This window comes from Henckelia pumila, chromosome 3, assembly GCF_033568475.1.
Source record: "Henckelia pumila isolate YLH828 chromosome 3, ASM3356847v2, whole genome shotgun sequence".
NCBI lineage: Eukaryota > Viridiplantae > Streptophyta > Magnoliopsida > Lamiales > Gesneriaceae > Henckelia > Henckelia pumila.
Window position 1 is genome coordinate 30,324,265 of NC_133122.1, and position 14,254 is coordinate 30,338,518.

A 14,254-nucleotide genomic window follows, 5' to 3' on the forward strand; every position below is an offset into this window, starting at 1 on the left:
AGATTGATAATTAGAGTAATACTTATGGTAGGTTGAATTTTACCCAAAGGTAGATCGAAATTATCCGATAGATGGCTACTGGGGCATCAAAACTTAATTCCTCCCAAAGAACATGTGCCGACAATTGAGGACCACAAAAAGGGTATGCAACTTGCGCATAGATGGAAGGTAGAACGAGGATCTCATCAATATTAAATTTGCCCCTTAAGATATATATATATATATATATATATATATATATCGGAGAAAAATTTTAAAATCCCTATTCATCCGCTTTTCATGTTTCCAGCGGTGGGAGCAATGTGGAAGCGCACAGATTTTTGGCATGTTTTGTCGAGAATCATGGACATGGATACATTGGACGTTTGCCAATGGATACATTTGCATCTTGATAGAAAACGATTTGAGCATATGATAACGTACTCTCACTTGGGGTCTTTGGAAAATGAGGATGAAAGTAATTTTTGGGGCGCTAGATAAAAAATTGGGATGGTGTGATAATTTTCTACACGAATTCTTTCAAAAGAATACAGAGAAATTACAAACTCGGCCGATTGGTGATTTGCCTCAATTTGGACGGCACTATCGCCCGACACTCTTCAATTAGAAGTGGATCATGTGTTAATGTAAGACTGAACCAGTTTGGGATTGAAGTTTTTATCTGAGACCATATTTTTGGAATTTTGGAGGAATATACCAGCCCCAATATCAGTTGACCAAGGGGAAACTTCCTGTGCTTTGTGAAGGCTTGATGTTTGCTCCAACCAAATTCTGGTTGCTTCGGACTCGTTAACATCTATGCCAGCAGTCATGCATAAAGCAGATTTGAGAGTTAATGGTGGAGACACAAACTATTGCTTTATTTCATGTTAGGCAAACTGCAAATACTGTTGCTCATAATTTAACTCGTTATGATTCTTCTTTCCCTAGTCCATTTGTTAAGTATCCATTTCTGGCATCGTCCAGCTTGTGCTTCTTTTATTCTTGTCTTCTTTATTCAGAACCTGCACAAAGAATAATACCCAGAGAAGCAGAAAAACAAAAGAAAACCAGCAAGCCAGAAACATACACAACGTGATATGCTAGAAACTCTCGGGGCTCAGACACACCGAGTTTGGCCTCTCCAATATAACCAGCAAGACAAGGCGAAGACACAAAATGATTTCCCAACCCAATCAATCTCCCTTTTCCACACAGTGAGGGAACCAAACACAAAGTTTAGGTGTAGGCAGAAGAACGAAGAAAATGCTTTCAAGCTCTATCAGAATCTCTTGTTTTCTCTCACGTTCACTCAGAAGCAAGGAAGATATAGTCCCAGCAGATCGGTCGCCTCACACAGAGGAATTCTTCATGCTCTCACTCCCCTTCTCTTAAGCAATAGGATGTACCATATATATATATGAAAATAAGGGCTGCTCACAAAGATACAGCCGCCCAAAAAACATGGTGGAATGGGTGCTTCGGCAGCCCCTTGTTTCTTGCATAAAGGAATAAGAAAGGAAAGGCTTCACAAAGCTTGTCAACTGACATACTTTGAATTTTCGCAGGGGAGAGAAGGGAATTTTCACAATAAAGAAACGTGCCCACTGAATAGGTAAAGGCTGGTGGGCTTGGAATATAATAAGTTGGGCCAAAGCCCAACAATCTTCACCTTTTGGCCCAACGCAGTTCACTGGTTACTAGAGTCACCTAAAGCATCATCATCGCCCCAAAAACATAACACAAAGTTAGTAAAACAACCAATACACAACAAACACAAAGTAAGCTGCAACACAACACACAAACAGAACAAATCTGTCAACAGTATCAAAGTTTAGAATTTTCAAGCAACGTCTAAACATTTCAGCAAGTAAATGCTCCACCTTTTTTGGAGCAGTAACAGGTTTAAGAATAGGGGAATTTGGAAACTTAACTCTAACAAGAACACAAAGTTCAGATTCAGTATGACAAACATACAAGTTTTTCATTTTCATAGCGTTGAAAATTACTACTGACCCTTTCATAATTTTCATGACCCCATTGCCCCATCTACCTTGTAAACCAACATCTTCCAAAGATGCACATGAAATCAAATTATGACACAAGTCAGGAACATGTCTCACATTCTTCAAAGTTAACACATAACCAGAATCAAACTTCAATGAGACATCACCAACACCAGCAACTTGACACAATCTTTTATTTGCCACAGAAACATAACCATGCTTCACTTCTTCATAACTAGAAAATATATTTTTAAATGAGGACATATGAAAAGTGCTCGCAGAATCAACTAATAATTCATTTTCAGACAAAGAACTTGAATGCACAGAATTCACCATAAACGCATCACATATCTCACTCACCATAAAAACATCACCCATGTTTTCACTACAGGAAGCCATATTAGCATGTTCATCATGTTGTTTTTGGAAACCTTTGTTTTGGTCTTGGTTTTGCTTAGGCCTAGAACAATCTTTCATGTAATGACCAATTTCACCACAGTTACAGCGTTTTCTATTCTTGGGACTTGACTGGAATCTGTTTTTAGACTTTCCTCTGAAAAACATAACTTCACCAGAATTATTATCACCCTTATTAGCTTTTAAATCTATCTCTTTTCTTTTCAAGCTATTCACAACAATTTCTAAAGTTATCTGATCTCTACCATAATTAATAGCAGATTTAACATCACTGTAAGAATCAGGAATATCATTTAAAAGAACAATAGGGGTGTATTCATCAATATGTTTATCTTCGATTTGCTTAATATCTTGAACTAGTTTGGTAAACACATCAATATTCTCGTCAATGTCTTTTTCTAAATCAAGTTTGAAGTTTGAATCGGAAAAATTTCTCAAGCAAAAACAATTTACTGGGCAACGAATTTTCAGTATAAAGTTCTTTTAATTTTTCCCAAAGTTCCTTAGCAAATTTCAGTTTACCAACTTTCCTTAACACAGAGTCAGACTAGTTCAAAATTATAGACGAATAAGAAAACTCATCAATTTCAGCCTTTTTATCCGTAGTTTCAGTATCAGAATATGACAAGTTTATTGCTTTGAAAACTTTTTGTTGAATCAAAATACCTTTCATTTTCTGCTGCCATATTGAAAAATCCATTTTCCCGTTAAAAGGTTGGAGATTATAACCAGTCAAAGCCATTTTTCACACAGAAAAAACACAAAAAGCAAAACCAGCAAGTTTTCACACAGAAAACAATAAACACACAAAACAGATTTTCACACAGAAATCTGAAAAATCGTACAAAGCACAAATCACAGAGAACACAGCGGATATTAATATAACCACGAAGATGGAAACACAACAGTAACCAATCATTCAAATAAATCCTAGGATTCTACCAGCAAGTAATCCCAGCACATAAACCCGCGGCCAGCGGTTACGCTACTAAAGCGATAAAAAGAGGTTCAAGATCAAGACAATATATCAGCGCGAAACTCCCTTACTTAGAGTTTCGATCCCACGAACCAAAACGACACCCAACAACGACGACAGGAGGCGGCTGTCCAGGCGGTGCGGCTACTGTCCGGCGACGACGGAAGTCCAGACGGCTCGGATGATGTCCAGCGGCGACGAAAGTCCAGATGGCTCGAATGATGTTGAGCGGCGACGACAGCAGCTATCCAGGCTATTCCAAACGGCGGCGGCGACTCGACAATGGACCAGTGTCTCTGATACCACTGTTAAGTATCCATTTCTGACATCGTCCAGCTCATGCTTCTTTTCTTCTTGTATTCTTTATTCAGAACCTGCACAAAGCAGAATACCCAGAGAAGCAGGGAAAGAAAAGAAAACCAGCAAGCCAGAAACATACACAACGTGATATGCTAGAAACTCTCGGGGCTCAAAAACACTGAGTTTGGCCTCTCCAATATAACCAGCAAGCCAAGACGAAGGCACAAAAGGATTTCTCAACCCAATCAATCTCCTTCTTCCACACAGTGAGGGAACCCAACACAAAGTTTAGGTGTAGGCAGAAGAACGAAGAAAAGGCTTTCAAGCTCTCTCAGAATCTCTTGTTTTCTCTCACGTTCACTCAGAAGCATAGAAGAGATAGTCCCAGTAGATCGGTCGCCTCACACAGAGGGATTCTTCACGCTCTCACTCCCCTTCTCTCAAGCAATAGGTTGTACCATATATATATATGAAAATAAGGGCTGCTCACAAAGATACAGCCGCCCCAAAAACATGGTGGAATGGGTGCTTCGGCAGCCCCATGTTTCTCGCATAAAGGAGGAAAAAAGGAAAGGCTTCACAAAGCTTGTCGGTTGCCATACTTTGTCTTTTCGCAGGGGAAAGAAGAGAATTCTCACAATAAAGAAACGTGTCAACTGAATAGGTAAAGGCTGGTGGGCTTGAAAATATAATAAGTTGGGCAAAAACCCAACACCATTGCTTGGGATCATGAGAATTTTTCATTTTGGTCGGAAAATTTGTAATTTACATTACTTCATTGATGAGAATTACAACTTCCTTTTCAAAAAAATATAATAATAATAATAACAAAGAGGAAACAGTAAACAAACGGGTAATAAAACGGGAAAATGAGGGATATAGACCTGGTCTTGTTTTTAATTCAATAGATAGACCTTTGATCGAAAAGACTATATTGCCCCTGCTTTAAGTGTTTTCTCTCTCCTCCTTCTCCTCCTTCTTTTCTTTCACGTCTCTGCGTTGTTTTTTTTTTTTCTGTCTTCTTTTCTCACTCTCCTTCCTCATTTTCCCATTTCTTCTTCTTTTTTTTTATTCACCAAGCGGTCGACCGCCTTGGGAAAGCGGTCGACCAAGGCTTGGGCTCGGTCGACCCCCTTTCCTGCCCAAGCGGTCGATCGCCTTGGGAAAGCGGTCGAGCAAGGCTTGGGCTTGGTCGACCGCTTGGGTCAACCCAAACCATTGTATATATATTTTATTGTGTAGTATTATTATCAAAAATATTGGTGGTCTAGTGGTTAGAGTCCAGGAGGAGAGATGAGAGTCAGGTTCGAAGGTTCGAATCCTAGAGAGGAGAGAGGGAAGGGAGAGAGGAGGGAAAATGAGTGTTGGACATAATTTTTTTTTTCAAAAAAAAAAAAGACCAAACTACCCTTAATTGAGACCCTTTGACTGAATTAAAAAGTCAAGAGTTTCTTTTATTGAATTGAAAATAAGACCAGGCCTATATATTTAAATGGCCCGGGAAAATGAGTGTTGGATATAATTTTTTTTTCAAAAAAAAAAGAGACCAAACTACCCTCAATTGAGACTCTTTGACTGAATTAAAAAGTTAAGAGTCCCTTTTATTGAATTGAAAACAAGACCAGACCTATATATTTAAATGACCCGTAATAAAACAGTGCAGAATATAATATATTGAATTTTAGTTTCTTCTGAAAAAATTAATTTTAGTGTAGTTCAATTGTGTTCACGAGATTTACTCTTTGCACGCAACTTCTCGAATTTCTTAAGATATAATTTGTTCGATTGATTGAGGCGAACAATTTTGAGAAATTTTTTTTTGAGAAATTTTAATATTATCGATTTTTGTTGTATTTTAATGATAATTATTTTTAAAAAAAATAAGAATTTTGAAAATAAAAAGATTTTAAAGTAAATTTGTGTCCGTTAATTAGAAACGTAACACAGAATTGGTCCGAAGTAGAAGACTGCGGCGGCATCTGCAATGGAGTCCTCCACGCAGGAGACAGCGAGCAATAGCAATAGCATATACAAGGCGTGCAGAGCCATCAAACGCAGGGATAATTCCCTCTACAACGCCCTCCGATCCATCTACGAGGACTCCATCTTCGTCGGAGAAATCTCGCAGCTGTGGCCGGAGCTGCCGCTGTTGGCCAACCTCCGATGCGGCCTTTGGTACTCTCCCAATTTCCACTCCAATTGCTATTTCAAATCCACCGACGGCCACACCAACAACTTGTCCTTCAACACCTCCCGCCTCAACCTCCACGTCGCCCTTCTTGCTGGTACCAATTTCTTTTCTGGGACATTCTGAAAAATATTTATTAGTTTAATTCTTGTTCCATCCCTTGTGTCCATGTTGATCTAAATTGTGGCAAAATAGCAAGAAAATGTGTGATAAATGAATGAGGTGTGTCATGTGTGTTTTGGTTATATTGAACCGGGTGGAAATGAAATTCTTGAAACATAAGAGATTACAAGTAAGAAACCTGACACTTGCACACTATGTATGTTATTCAATCTCATCTCTGTGTGGTGTATATGCATTTTATGCTGGGCAGTCACTGTGTTGAGATGGAATGGATAATGACTGGTTCTATCGATTTCTGGTGGTAGGACAGAGGGGAGGATGCATGATCGTCGATTCAACCCGAAAAGGGAAGAGATTTCCCGACAGTATGTCCAAGACTATACCGATATGGACTTGCGTTTTGAATCGTGCGATTCACAATTATCGCATGGCATTGGGTGGTCTTCAGGCTTCTGAGAATGTAAGTGAAAGAAATTTCTTTTCCTGGATTGAATGCGTTTACTATTAACACTTAAAGAAATATGCCTATGTTATTTGTTCAGCTATCTATTTGTTGATGGCTATATGGCTGTGAACATTACTGTTGATAATGTATAGCAACTAGCAAGTTGGATATTGGATTCTGCTCCAATAGGGAATACTCTGTTATAATGATTTGTTAGTTCCACGGGTAGGCGGTGGCATTCATCAATGTGACCTTTTGGAAAATAAAAACAAAACGAAACAGATGATCTCATTGTGTTTTCAAGGCTAAGCTTAAGATCCTAAATGACAGAGGTCACCATGTAGCTTTTAAGACGGTCGTGTATTTTCGCAAAGCTCCTCTAACATATCAGCTCGTGGACTGCTCCAATAGGATTGATCTCCAATGCTGGTTTCATTTCTTGTAAATAATTAATTTTACGGGATGTATCCTATCATCCAGGAAAAACAATTTGAAGCTTTGAGAACTTAATTTGAAGTGGTGTTATGAACCATTAACTTTATTTTCACATTCAATTATTTATCGAAATTTTTGTCCATAGTTAACAAGGTTTAGGTTATCGAGCTGTTAAGTGGATATATTATGTCATTGCTGGTTTGGTTGATGGATTTATTCAACGATGTTTACATGCATCATAATCGACTTAAATGCACTTCAACAGGACTTAAATGGTTCAGGACAAGACTCGACATATTGGGATTGTTCATTGCATCTTCCCCTATGGGTTTCACAAACTGAGAAACTAATGATCGAAATCCGGTTGGAAGGATGGACCAAGGAATTGGAGGCTAGTGGAGCTGATATCGCTTCTGTTGCATCAACACTTAAAAAGCCTCTAAGACCATTATGGATTTCACAGAAGACTGTTATATGGTTGAATGAAGTACCGGATTATGATTCATGGGCTTTTACACCGATAATTCTTGTCTCAGCATCGTCCTCAAGTGGCAATTTTCAGCGACATACTACCTCAGAGTTTAGTTGGAATTATATTGCTGGGGCTGGAGACGACGAGGAAAGTTGGTCTAGAGGTCTACGCCCTGATCTTTTCTGGAAACATGCCCATGATGTTATAAGATCAGATCCTGCCTCTTGTAATCAAAAAATTGCAGATATTGTTGAAAAGGACAGAGTTCGCCGTGCACAGAGGGGAGAAAATGCTCCCCAGGTGTCAGTCAGGCCTTCAAAACTGGTGACAGAGAGCAAGTTTCCGGCAGAAAGGCCATTAGACTTGGATACAACAACTATAATCGAGAACGAGCAATTGTCTGGCGAGGTTTATTTATGTTGGTTGGGATCAACCAATATAGCAGTTTGCAGAACTCAACCTGGTACATCTCTTTTGTTTAGTTTTTCCCCTAGTTATTTACTTTTCGAAAAATGATTTTGTGAAGTCACTGATGGGGTCAATATCATATGAAATTTATGTGCATCTTTATTTACATCTTGGGCTAGAAAACCAGTTCACGAAAATTCTAATTTTACAGCGATGGAGGTGGATCCTGACGTTTGCATCTTGCACTGTGATAAAGAGTATAGTGTCTCTCCCAAGAACTCTGAATTTCATTTGCACTTGCCCATTCTGGTATGTCTGTTGATTCTATCATTGTTTATTCTTTTATTGCAAGTTCAAGTTTGTGATTATTTTTATTCATTTTTTTCACTTCTGTTTTTAGTTGTGAATGGGATTTGAATTCATTTTTTGTCAAGATTTCTCAAACTTATGTTCTAATTGTGAACAGGACTCCAAATATGACCGTTTCTCTTTGTTAAGACATCTCCCTTCTGCGCTGAATTTTTCCCAGACACGGTTGCGCGAGGGGAGAAAGCTTCTAGTTTGCTGCCAAAATGGTAATAACTCCTATCATTTTGCAATTATTAGCTACATTGTTGTTCCACCAGTGACATCTCGGTAAGAGAGACACAAGTGATGGTTTTGTTTGATCTAACTCATCGCTTCTTGTGTGATATCTTAAGCCTTCCCCATTCTACTGAGATACTGAAGACTCTCTCTCTCTCTCTCTTTCCCTTTTATTGTCTAAGACCGAACTTTTTCTTTGCTCGTGGCGCATATGGCTTAAGTTTTGAATGCTTTTGCATATCCTGTAGTTTCTTGCTTCTTAAAGCAAATGAAATCAAATGGATCATTGTATTCATATTCTTGCAGCCTGTTAAATATCCTTTTTGTTGGTTTCTTTCCAGGAGAAGACATGAGCATCTGCATCTGTTTGGCAATCTTGACTTTATTATATGATGAAGCAGGTAAAACTTGAAACCTTGTCGCGAGTACTGTGTCGGTGTGTGTGAGATATTTTCTTTTCTAGTTTGCGTTTACACTACAACGGAAAATTGGACATGATGCTAGAACTTCCTTCGATACTATCCAGAAGAGAGTCCTAGTTCTAAGAATGAATAATGATCACAAAAATATGTAGCAACTGAGTGGTTGTTTTCATTTACGACTATCATTTTGTTTTCTACCTTCCACGGATTTGTCACTTCTCGACCTTGTTCAACAGGAAACTTAGATGATGGGAAATCCTTCAATGATTCCCTTATATCCAAGTCTGAGCTCCGGAGACGATTAGTGTTTATCTGTAAATATGCCGTCAATGCCCGGCCATCGAGAGGGAATTTGAAACAAGTATTCAATTATCTTAATGAAAGAAGGTATGGTCAACCTCCTTCAGTTTCGTAACAAGTCACCACGTCTCTAGTACATTATCTTCTCAAGTATACTTCAGAGGAAAGAAACCGGTGGCAGCCTGTGCTGTGAAGATATAAAGAACAAAGTATTGTCTTATTTTTTTATATATATCTACTAGGTAATTGTATGTTGTTGGAAATTATATCACATCCTAGCAGTGGCGGACCTACATGGTCCCGAAAGGGTGCGATCGCCCCCCCCTGAAATTTTAAAAAAAATTAGTACTATATACATAATATCACTATTAAATATAAATTTAATTGTAACTGCATCTTTGAAATTATTGTTAATAAAAACTTAGTACTATGTATATATATATATATATATATAAAATATTAATTTAATTTTATATTGATTAAAAAATCTTTGATGAATAAAATAAGAATAAATTTATTTTGACATATATATAATAAATTTGGCATTACCCATATCTTTTTAAAGAAAACGAAAAGTCTTTTTGACTTGAATGTGATAAGGAAAATTTATTTTAATTATCCATCTGATTTCATCAAGTTAAAAGATATTTTAGTACCAACTTGATAACTTTATTTTTTTACATTTGAAAATAACAATTAATTCTTTGAAGTTGTTGAGATTAGCGAACTTGCTAAAAGAATGGTTCAATAAAAAAATCAATTATATCATTTGGTATACAGATTTACTTTTAAATTTAGCATTATTATTATTGTTGCAACTGTAAACATAGAGTTATCAGTAATGAAAATCATAAAAACATCACTTCGTAATAGGTTGAGAGATGATATGTTGTTAAATGATTGTTTGATACCATATATTGAGCGATGTGTGTTCGAAACAGTTGATAATATATGTATTATTCATCATTTTTTTGATTGAGTATTATTCATTATTTTCAGATTATAAAATCTTTGTAAGTGTTATTGTAAAAACATATGAAGTGAATTATATATGACATTTGTTATATATTTTGCGTTGTATTAATTTTTTAAATTTGTTGAGTTCGTTCCACCTGATTAAAAATCCTGGGTACGCCACTGCATCCTAGTGTATCTACTTATGTTTTGTACGGATGAAGGGATAAATAATATATAGATAAGTAATATATTGTAATAAAAAATAAATAAGAAATGATAGTGAATGTAATATTTGATTATTTGATTTGATCGATAGATTATAGTTGATTTGATTTGATTGATTAAATTATATATAAAAATGATAAATTACCATTTTATTTTTTTAACAATAATAAAATATAAATAATATTATTTATAAGGGATAATATAGTACTTTAAATTCAATGATTTGAATGATTTAAGATAAATAATTAATTATTTGATTGATGTAAAATTATAATTAATAGAAGGATGAATAATATGGTAAAAAGAATGGAAAATTAGGCAGGATAAATTTATACAAGGATTATTAATAATCCAACCAAACATATTACTTTTAAGTTAAAAATGTTCTTGTGTTGCTCCATCGCCAATGGCCAATAACATGCAGAGTCATGCTGAAATAAGTAAACATGAACTTAGACTATGCTACACTTGAGTGTTACGCTCCGCGGAGCTTACGCCGTTGGATTCCCATACAACTGAGAGGGGCCCACATGAATTCGTGTGGGGGCAAAGGAATCCAAGGGCTTATATTATATATCCGGAGTAGCATTTCTCGTGCAGCATGGTTATTTCAGAAAACATGCGACTCAGGAAAGCTCATTTGTTCAATGCAATTGAGACATCGAACAAGCAACAAACATCATACAGTTTGAGCTCCCCAAATTGCCTTAATTTTGCGATTAAACTACAAGAATTTCAAAATCAATATATTTCCACAATTTAATATATTTTTTGTGTTAATACAAAATGAATGAATCGAATGAATTCTTAATTCTTCAATAAAAAGAAGAGTTATTTGCACCAATCACTCCTGTGAAATATTGAAAATGCACACTTCTCTCCTGTGAAATTTTAATAGGCATCTTCGACCTTGACCTTTTAAAAAATTAGCACATTCGCTCTGAGTGATTGTTGTGCACGCGCCCCTCATGCGACGGGACAAAGATTTTGATATTTTTTTTTGCACCAAATACCCCTGTGAAATATTAAAAATGCATATTTGACCCCTGTGAAAATAATTTTTAAATATATTCAACACATAATACACAATTATAAATATTTAGCAAACATAATTTTGTTTTATTAATTTTATTTTTTTATTTTAAATGTATTATCATTAATTAATTATTTTCTAAAAAAATATTATTACTTTATCCTGTTATCATTATTTTATTAAACTCACTTCGTATTTCTAATTTTTTCATTAAATATGCATTCATAAATAAGTATTTAAATAATTTCAAGTATCAAAATATTGAACTAAACTGATAAGTTCAAACATATTGCTTTTTCGATTTAGGACTATATATTATTGAGCCAAAATTTAAATTTTTCGAGAATATGCATTGCACAATTTGTAATAAATAATAAAAAATAACATGCTTATATAATTCTAAATCGAAAAAGTAACATTCATGAACTTATCATTTGGTTCAATATTTTGGTGTTTTTAGATATTTAAATCCTTATTTATGAATCATGTTTAATGGAGAAGTTGAAAACACGAAGTGATTTGATAAAATAATGATAACGAGATAAAGTAATAATTTTTTAGAAATAAATTAATTATAAATTATAAATTTAAAATAAAATTAAAAATTTTTGGTACTTATCATGCATTTAACATTTTGATTTAATATTTTGGTACTTTTAGGTATTTAAACCTAGTTTATAAATGTATTTTTAATGGAAAAGTTAGAAACAAGAAAAAAGTTTAATAAAATAATGATAACAAGATAAAATAATAATATTTTTTAAAAAATAATTATAAAATCATAATAAATTAAAAATTAAAAATAAAATTAATAAAACGAAAAATGTTTGCTAAATATTTTATAATTAGATTTTAATAAAAATTGTGTATTATAGGTTGCGTATATTTAAAAATTATTTTTACATGGGTCAAATATGCATTTTTAATATTTCACATGAGTATTTGGTGCAAAAGAAATATCAAAATCTTTGGTCAGTTGCATGAGGGGCGCGTGAGCAACAATCACTCATTTGAAGGGACGAGTGTGCTAATTTTTTAAAAGGTCAAAGTTTAAGATGCCTATTAAAATTTCACAGGAGAGAAGTGTGCATTTTCAATATTTCATAGGGGTGTTTGGTGCAAATAACTCTAAAAAAAATTAAAATTCATGAGAGTAAATTGTTTTCTTGATAACATTTAACTATTTGGTAATGGCCTAGAATAAATGTTGTTAAATGGAAAATTGTTTTGTTTTTTTTTCTTTTATGTTCTATTTTTTCGATTTTCAACTTTTCTATTGTCAAATTTCAGATTTAGCACGTTGTTATCTTCTTTTTTTTTTTTACAATTGTAGTTTTTTTTTCTGATGTGCCGCTAATGTGGTACTAACGTGGTGCTAATGTGACGCTGACACTTTAGTAATTTCGATGAAACATGACTAAAATTACCAAAATCCAAAAGATATATATAAGACTAAAATTGCAATTTTATAACATTGAGAACCAAATCACAAACAAACAACGTGCAAGACCAAAAAAATAATTTTTTTTATTAATTTTATGTTGTGGTGGACACTGGTGGTTATATTTTAAAGAAGCCAATGAAAATGAAAATAAAAATAGAAGTCTAATTAATCCATGGACTAAAATTCTTTCCTACGATAAGTTTATCCTAATAAAATTGCCTAAAATAAGTTTATTCAAATATTTTAACAAATTATTTTAAAAATAAATTATAATATGTTATAGCTCATAAAACAACTTATAATTAATTCTTTTTAATAAACTGTAAATCAAACACCGTCTTAATTTTATTAGTTCCTTAACATACTTTTCCAAAACTAAAAATTATAATTTACCTACGCACCTTCTTACATCACCACATATTTTGCAAGTTGCCAATTGACATCCAACGCCGCCTCATCGTCGGCCTGCATTATTAGTAATAAACTTCCTTTGACTTTTGACTTTCTTACATAATAATAACACCTATCAAGTAGCGTGGACATTTCGCCGCCCTTCCAAATCCAGCCAATACCTCCTCCTATAAATTCAATCTTCCCCAAGAACTCAAAACACCCGCATCAATCCATATATCCATCATCATTTTCCTAAATCCCAGTTTCCCCATCTATCTGATTCTTTCGAATCATGTTGCCCAGATTCGAAATAGATCAAGATTTTGACCTCGATGAAGCCTTGACCATGCCGGAGTTGATCAATGAACAGCACGAAGCCGAAGCAAGACCCAAATCGGCCGCCGACGACATACGGTTCGATGAAATGCCGACGGTAGTGCCCGTCGGAGACCGCTGCGGTGTCTGCATGGCAGGGTTCAGAGCAGGGGCTACGCAGGTCCCCTGTGGCCATGTTTTTCATTTGCATTGCATCGCGCAATGGGCTTCGGTCAATAGCTCTTGCCCTCTGTGCCGGACACGCCTCAGTGCCTGATTTAAGTTGTTAATATATATATATATATATATATATATATATATATATATAGTTTTTTTATGCTGTCCACCTTCGTGCCCACCTATGAAGGTGTGACACTCATTCATTGGATGAACCATTTGTATATGATTCATTTCATTCATGGGATGATTGCCACCTCATAGGTGGGCATGCAGGTGGGCAGCATAGCAAAACTTTATGGTGCCCAATAATATATGTTCATTTCATGCCACCATATATATATATATAGAGTTTTTTTATGGTGCCCAACAATATATGTTCATTTCATGTTCACTATATATATATATATATAGAGTTTCTTTCAAGTGCCCACCACCATGCCCATCAATGATGTGTCACTATTCTATTGGACCTACAGTTTATCATATCTTTATCACATCCAATAGAATAGCGCCACATCATTGGTGGGCATGGTGGTGGACATAATAGGTGGGCACTTGAAAGAAGCTCTATATATATATATATATATATAGAATTTTTTTATGATGCCCAACAATATATGTCAACTTCATGCCTATCATGTACAATATATG

General features: G+C 35.0%; 1 protein-coding gene across 2 annotated transcripts; it reads left to right on the plus strand.

The window, feature by feature from the left end:
- Positions 1–5,638: 5,638 nt before the first annotated feature.
- LOC140891931 (tRNA A64-2'-O-ribosylphosphate transferase) lies at positions 5,639–9,441 on the plus strand. 2 transcript variants are annotated; one of them, XM_073300631.1, is made up of 7 exons: positions 5,639–5,963; positions 6,295–6,449; positions 7,135–7,804; positions 7,961–8,058; positions 8,216–8,324; positions 8,676–8,735; positions 8,993–9,441. In XM_073300631.1, the coding sequence occupies exons 1-7, from the start codon at positions 5,663–5,665 to the stop codon at positions 9,169–9,171; spliced, it is 1,572 nt and encodes a 523-aa protein (XP_073156732.1). In that variant the 5' UTR covers positions 5,639–5,662; the 3' UTR covers positions 9,172–9,441. The 2 variants fall into 2 exon arrangements, with proteins under 2 accessions (XP_073156732.1, XP_073156733.1); XM_073300632.1 differs by having other exon boundaries at positions 5,833–5,963; positions 6,300–6,449.
- Positions 9,442–14,254: the final 4,813 nt, after the last annotated feature.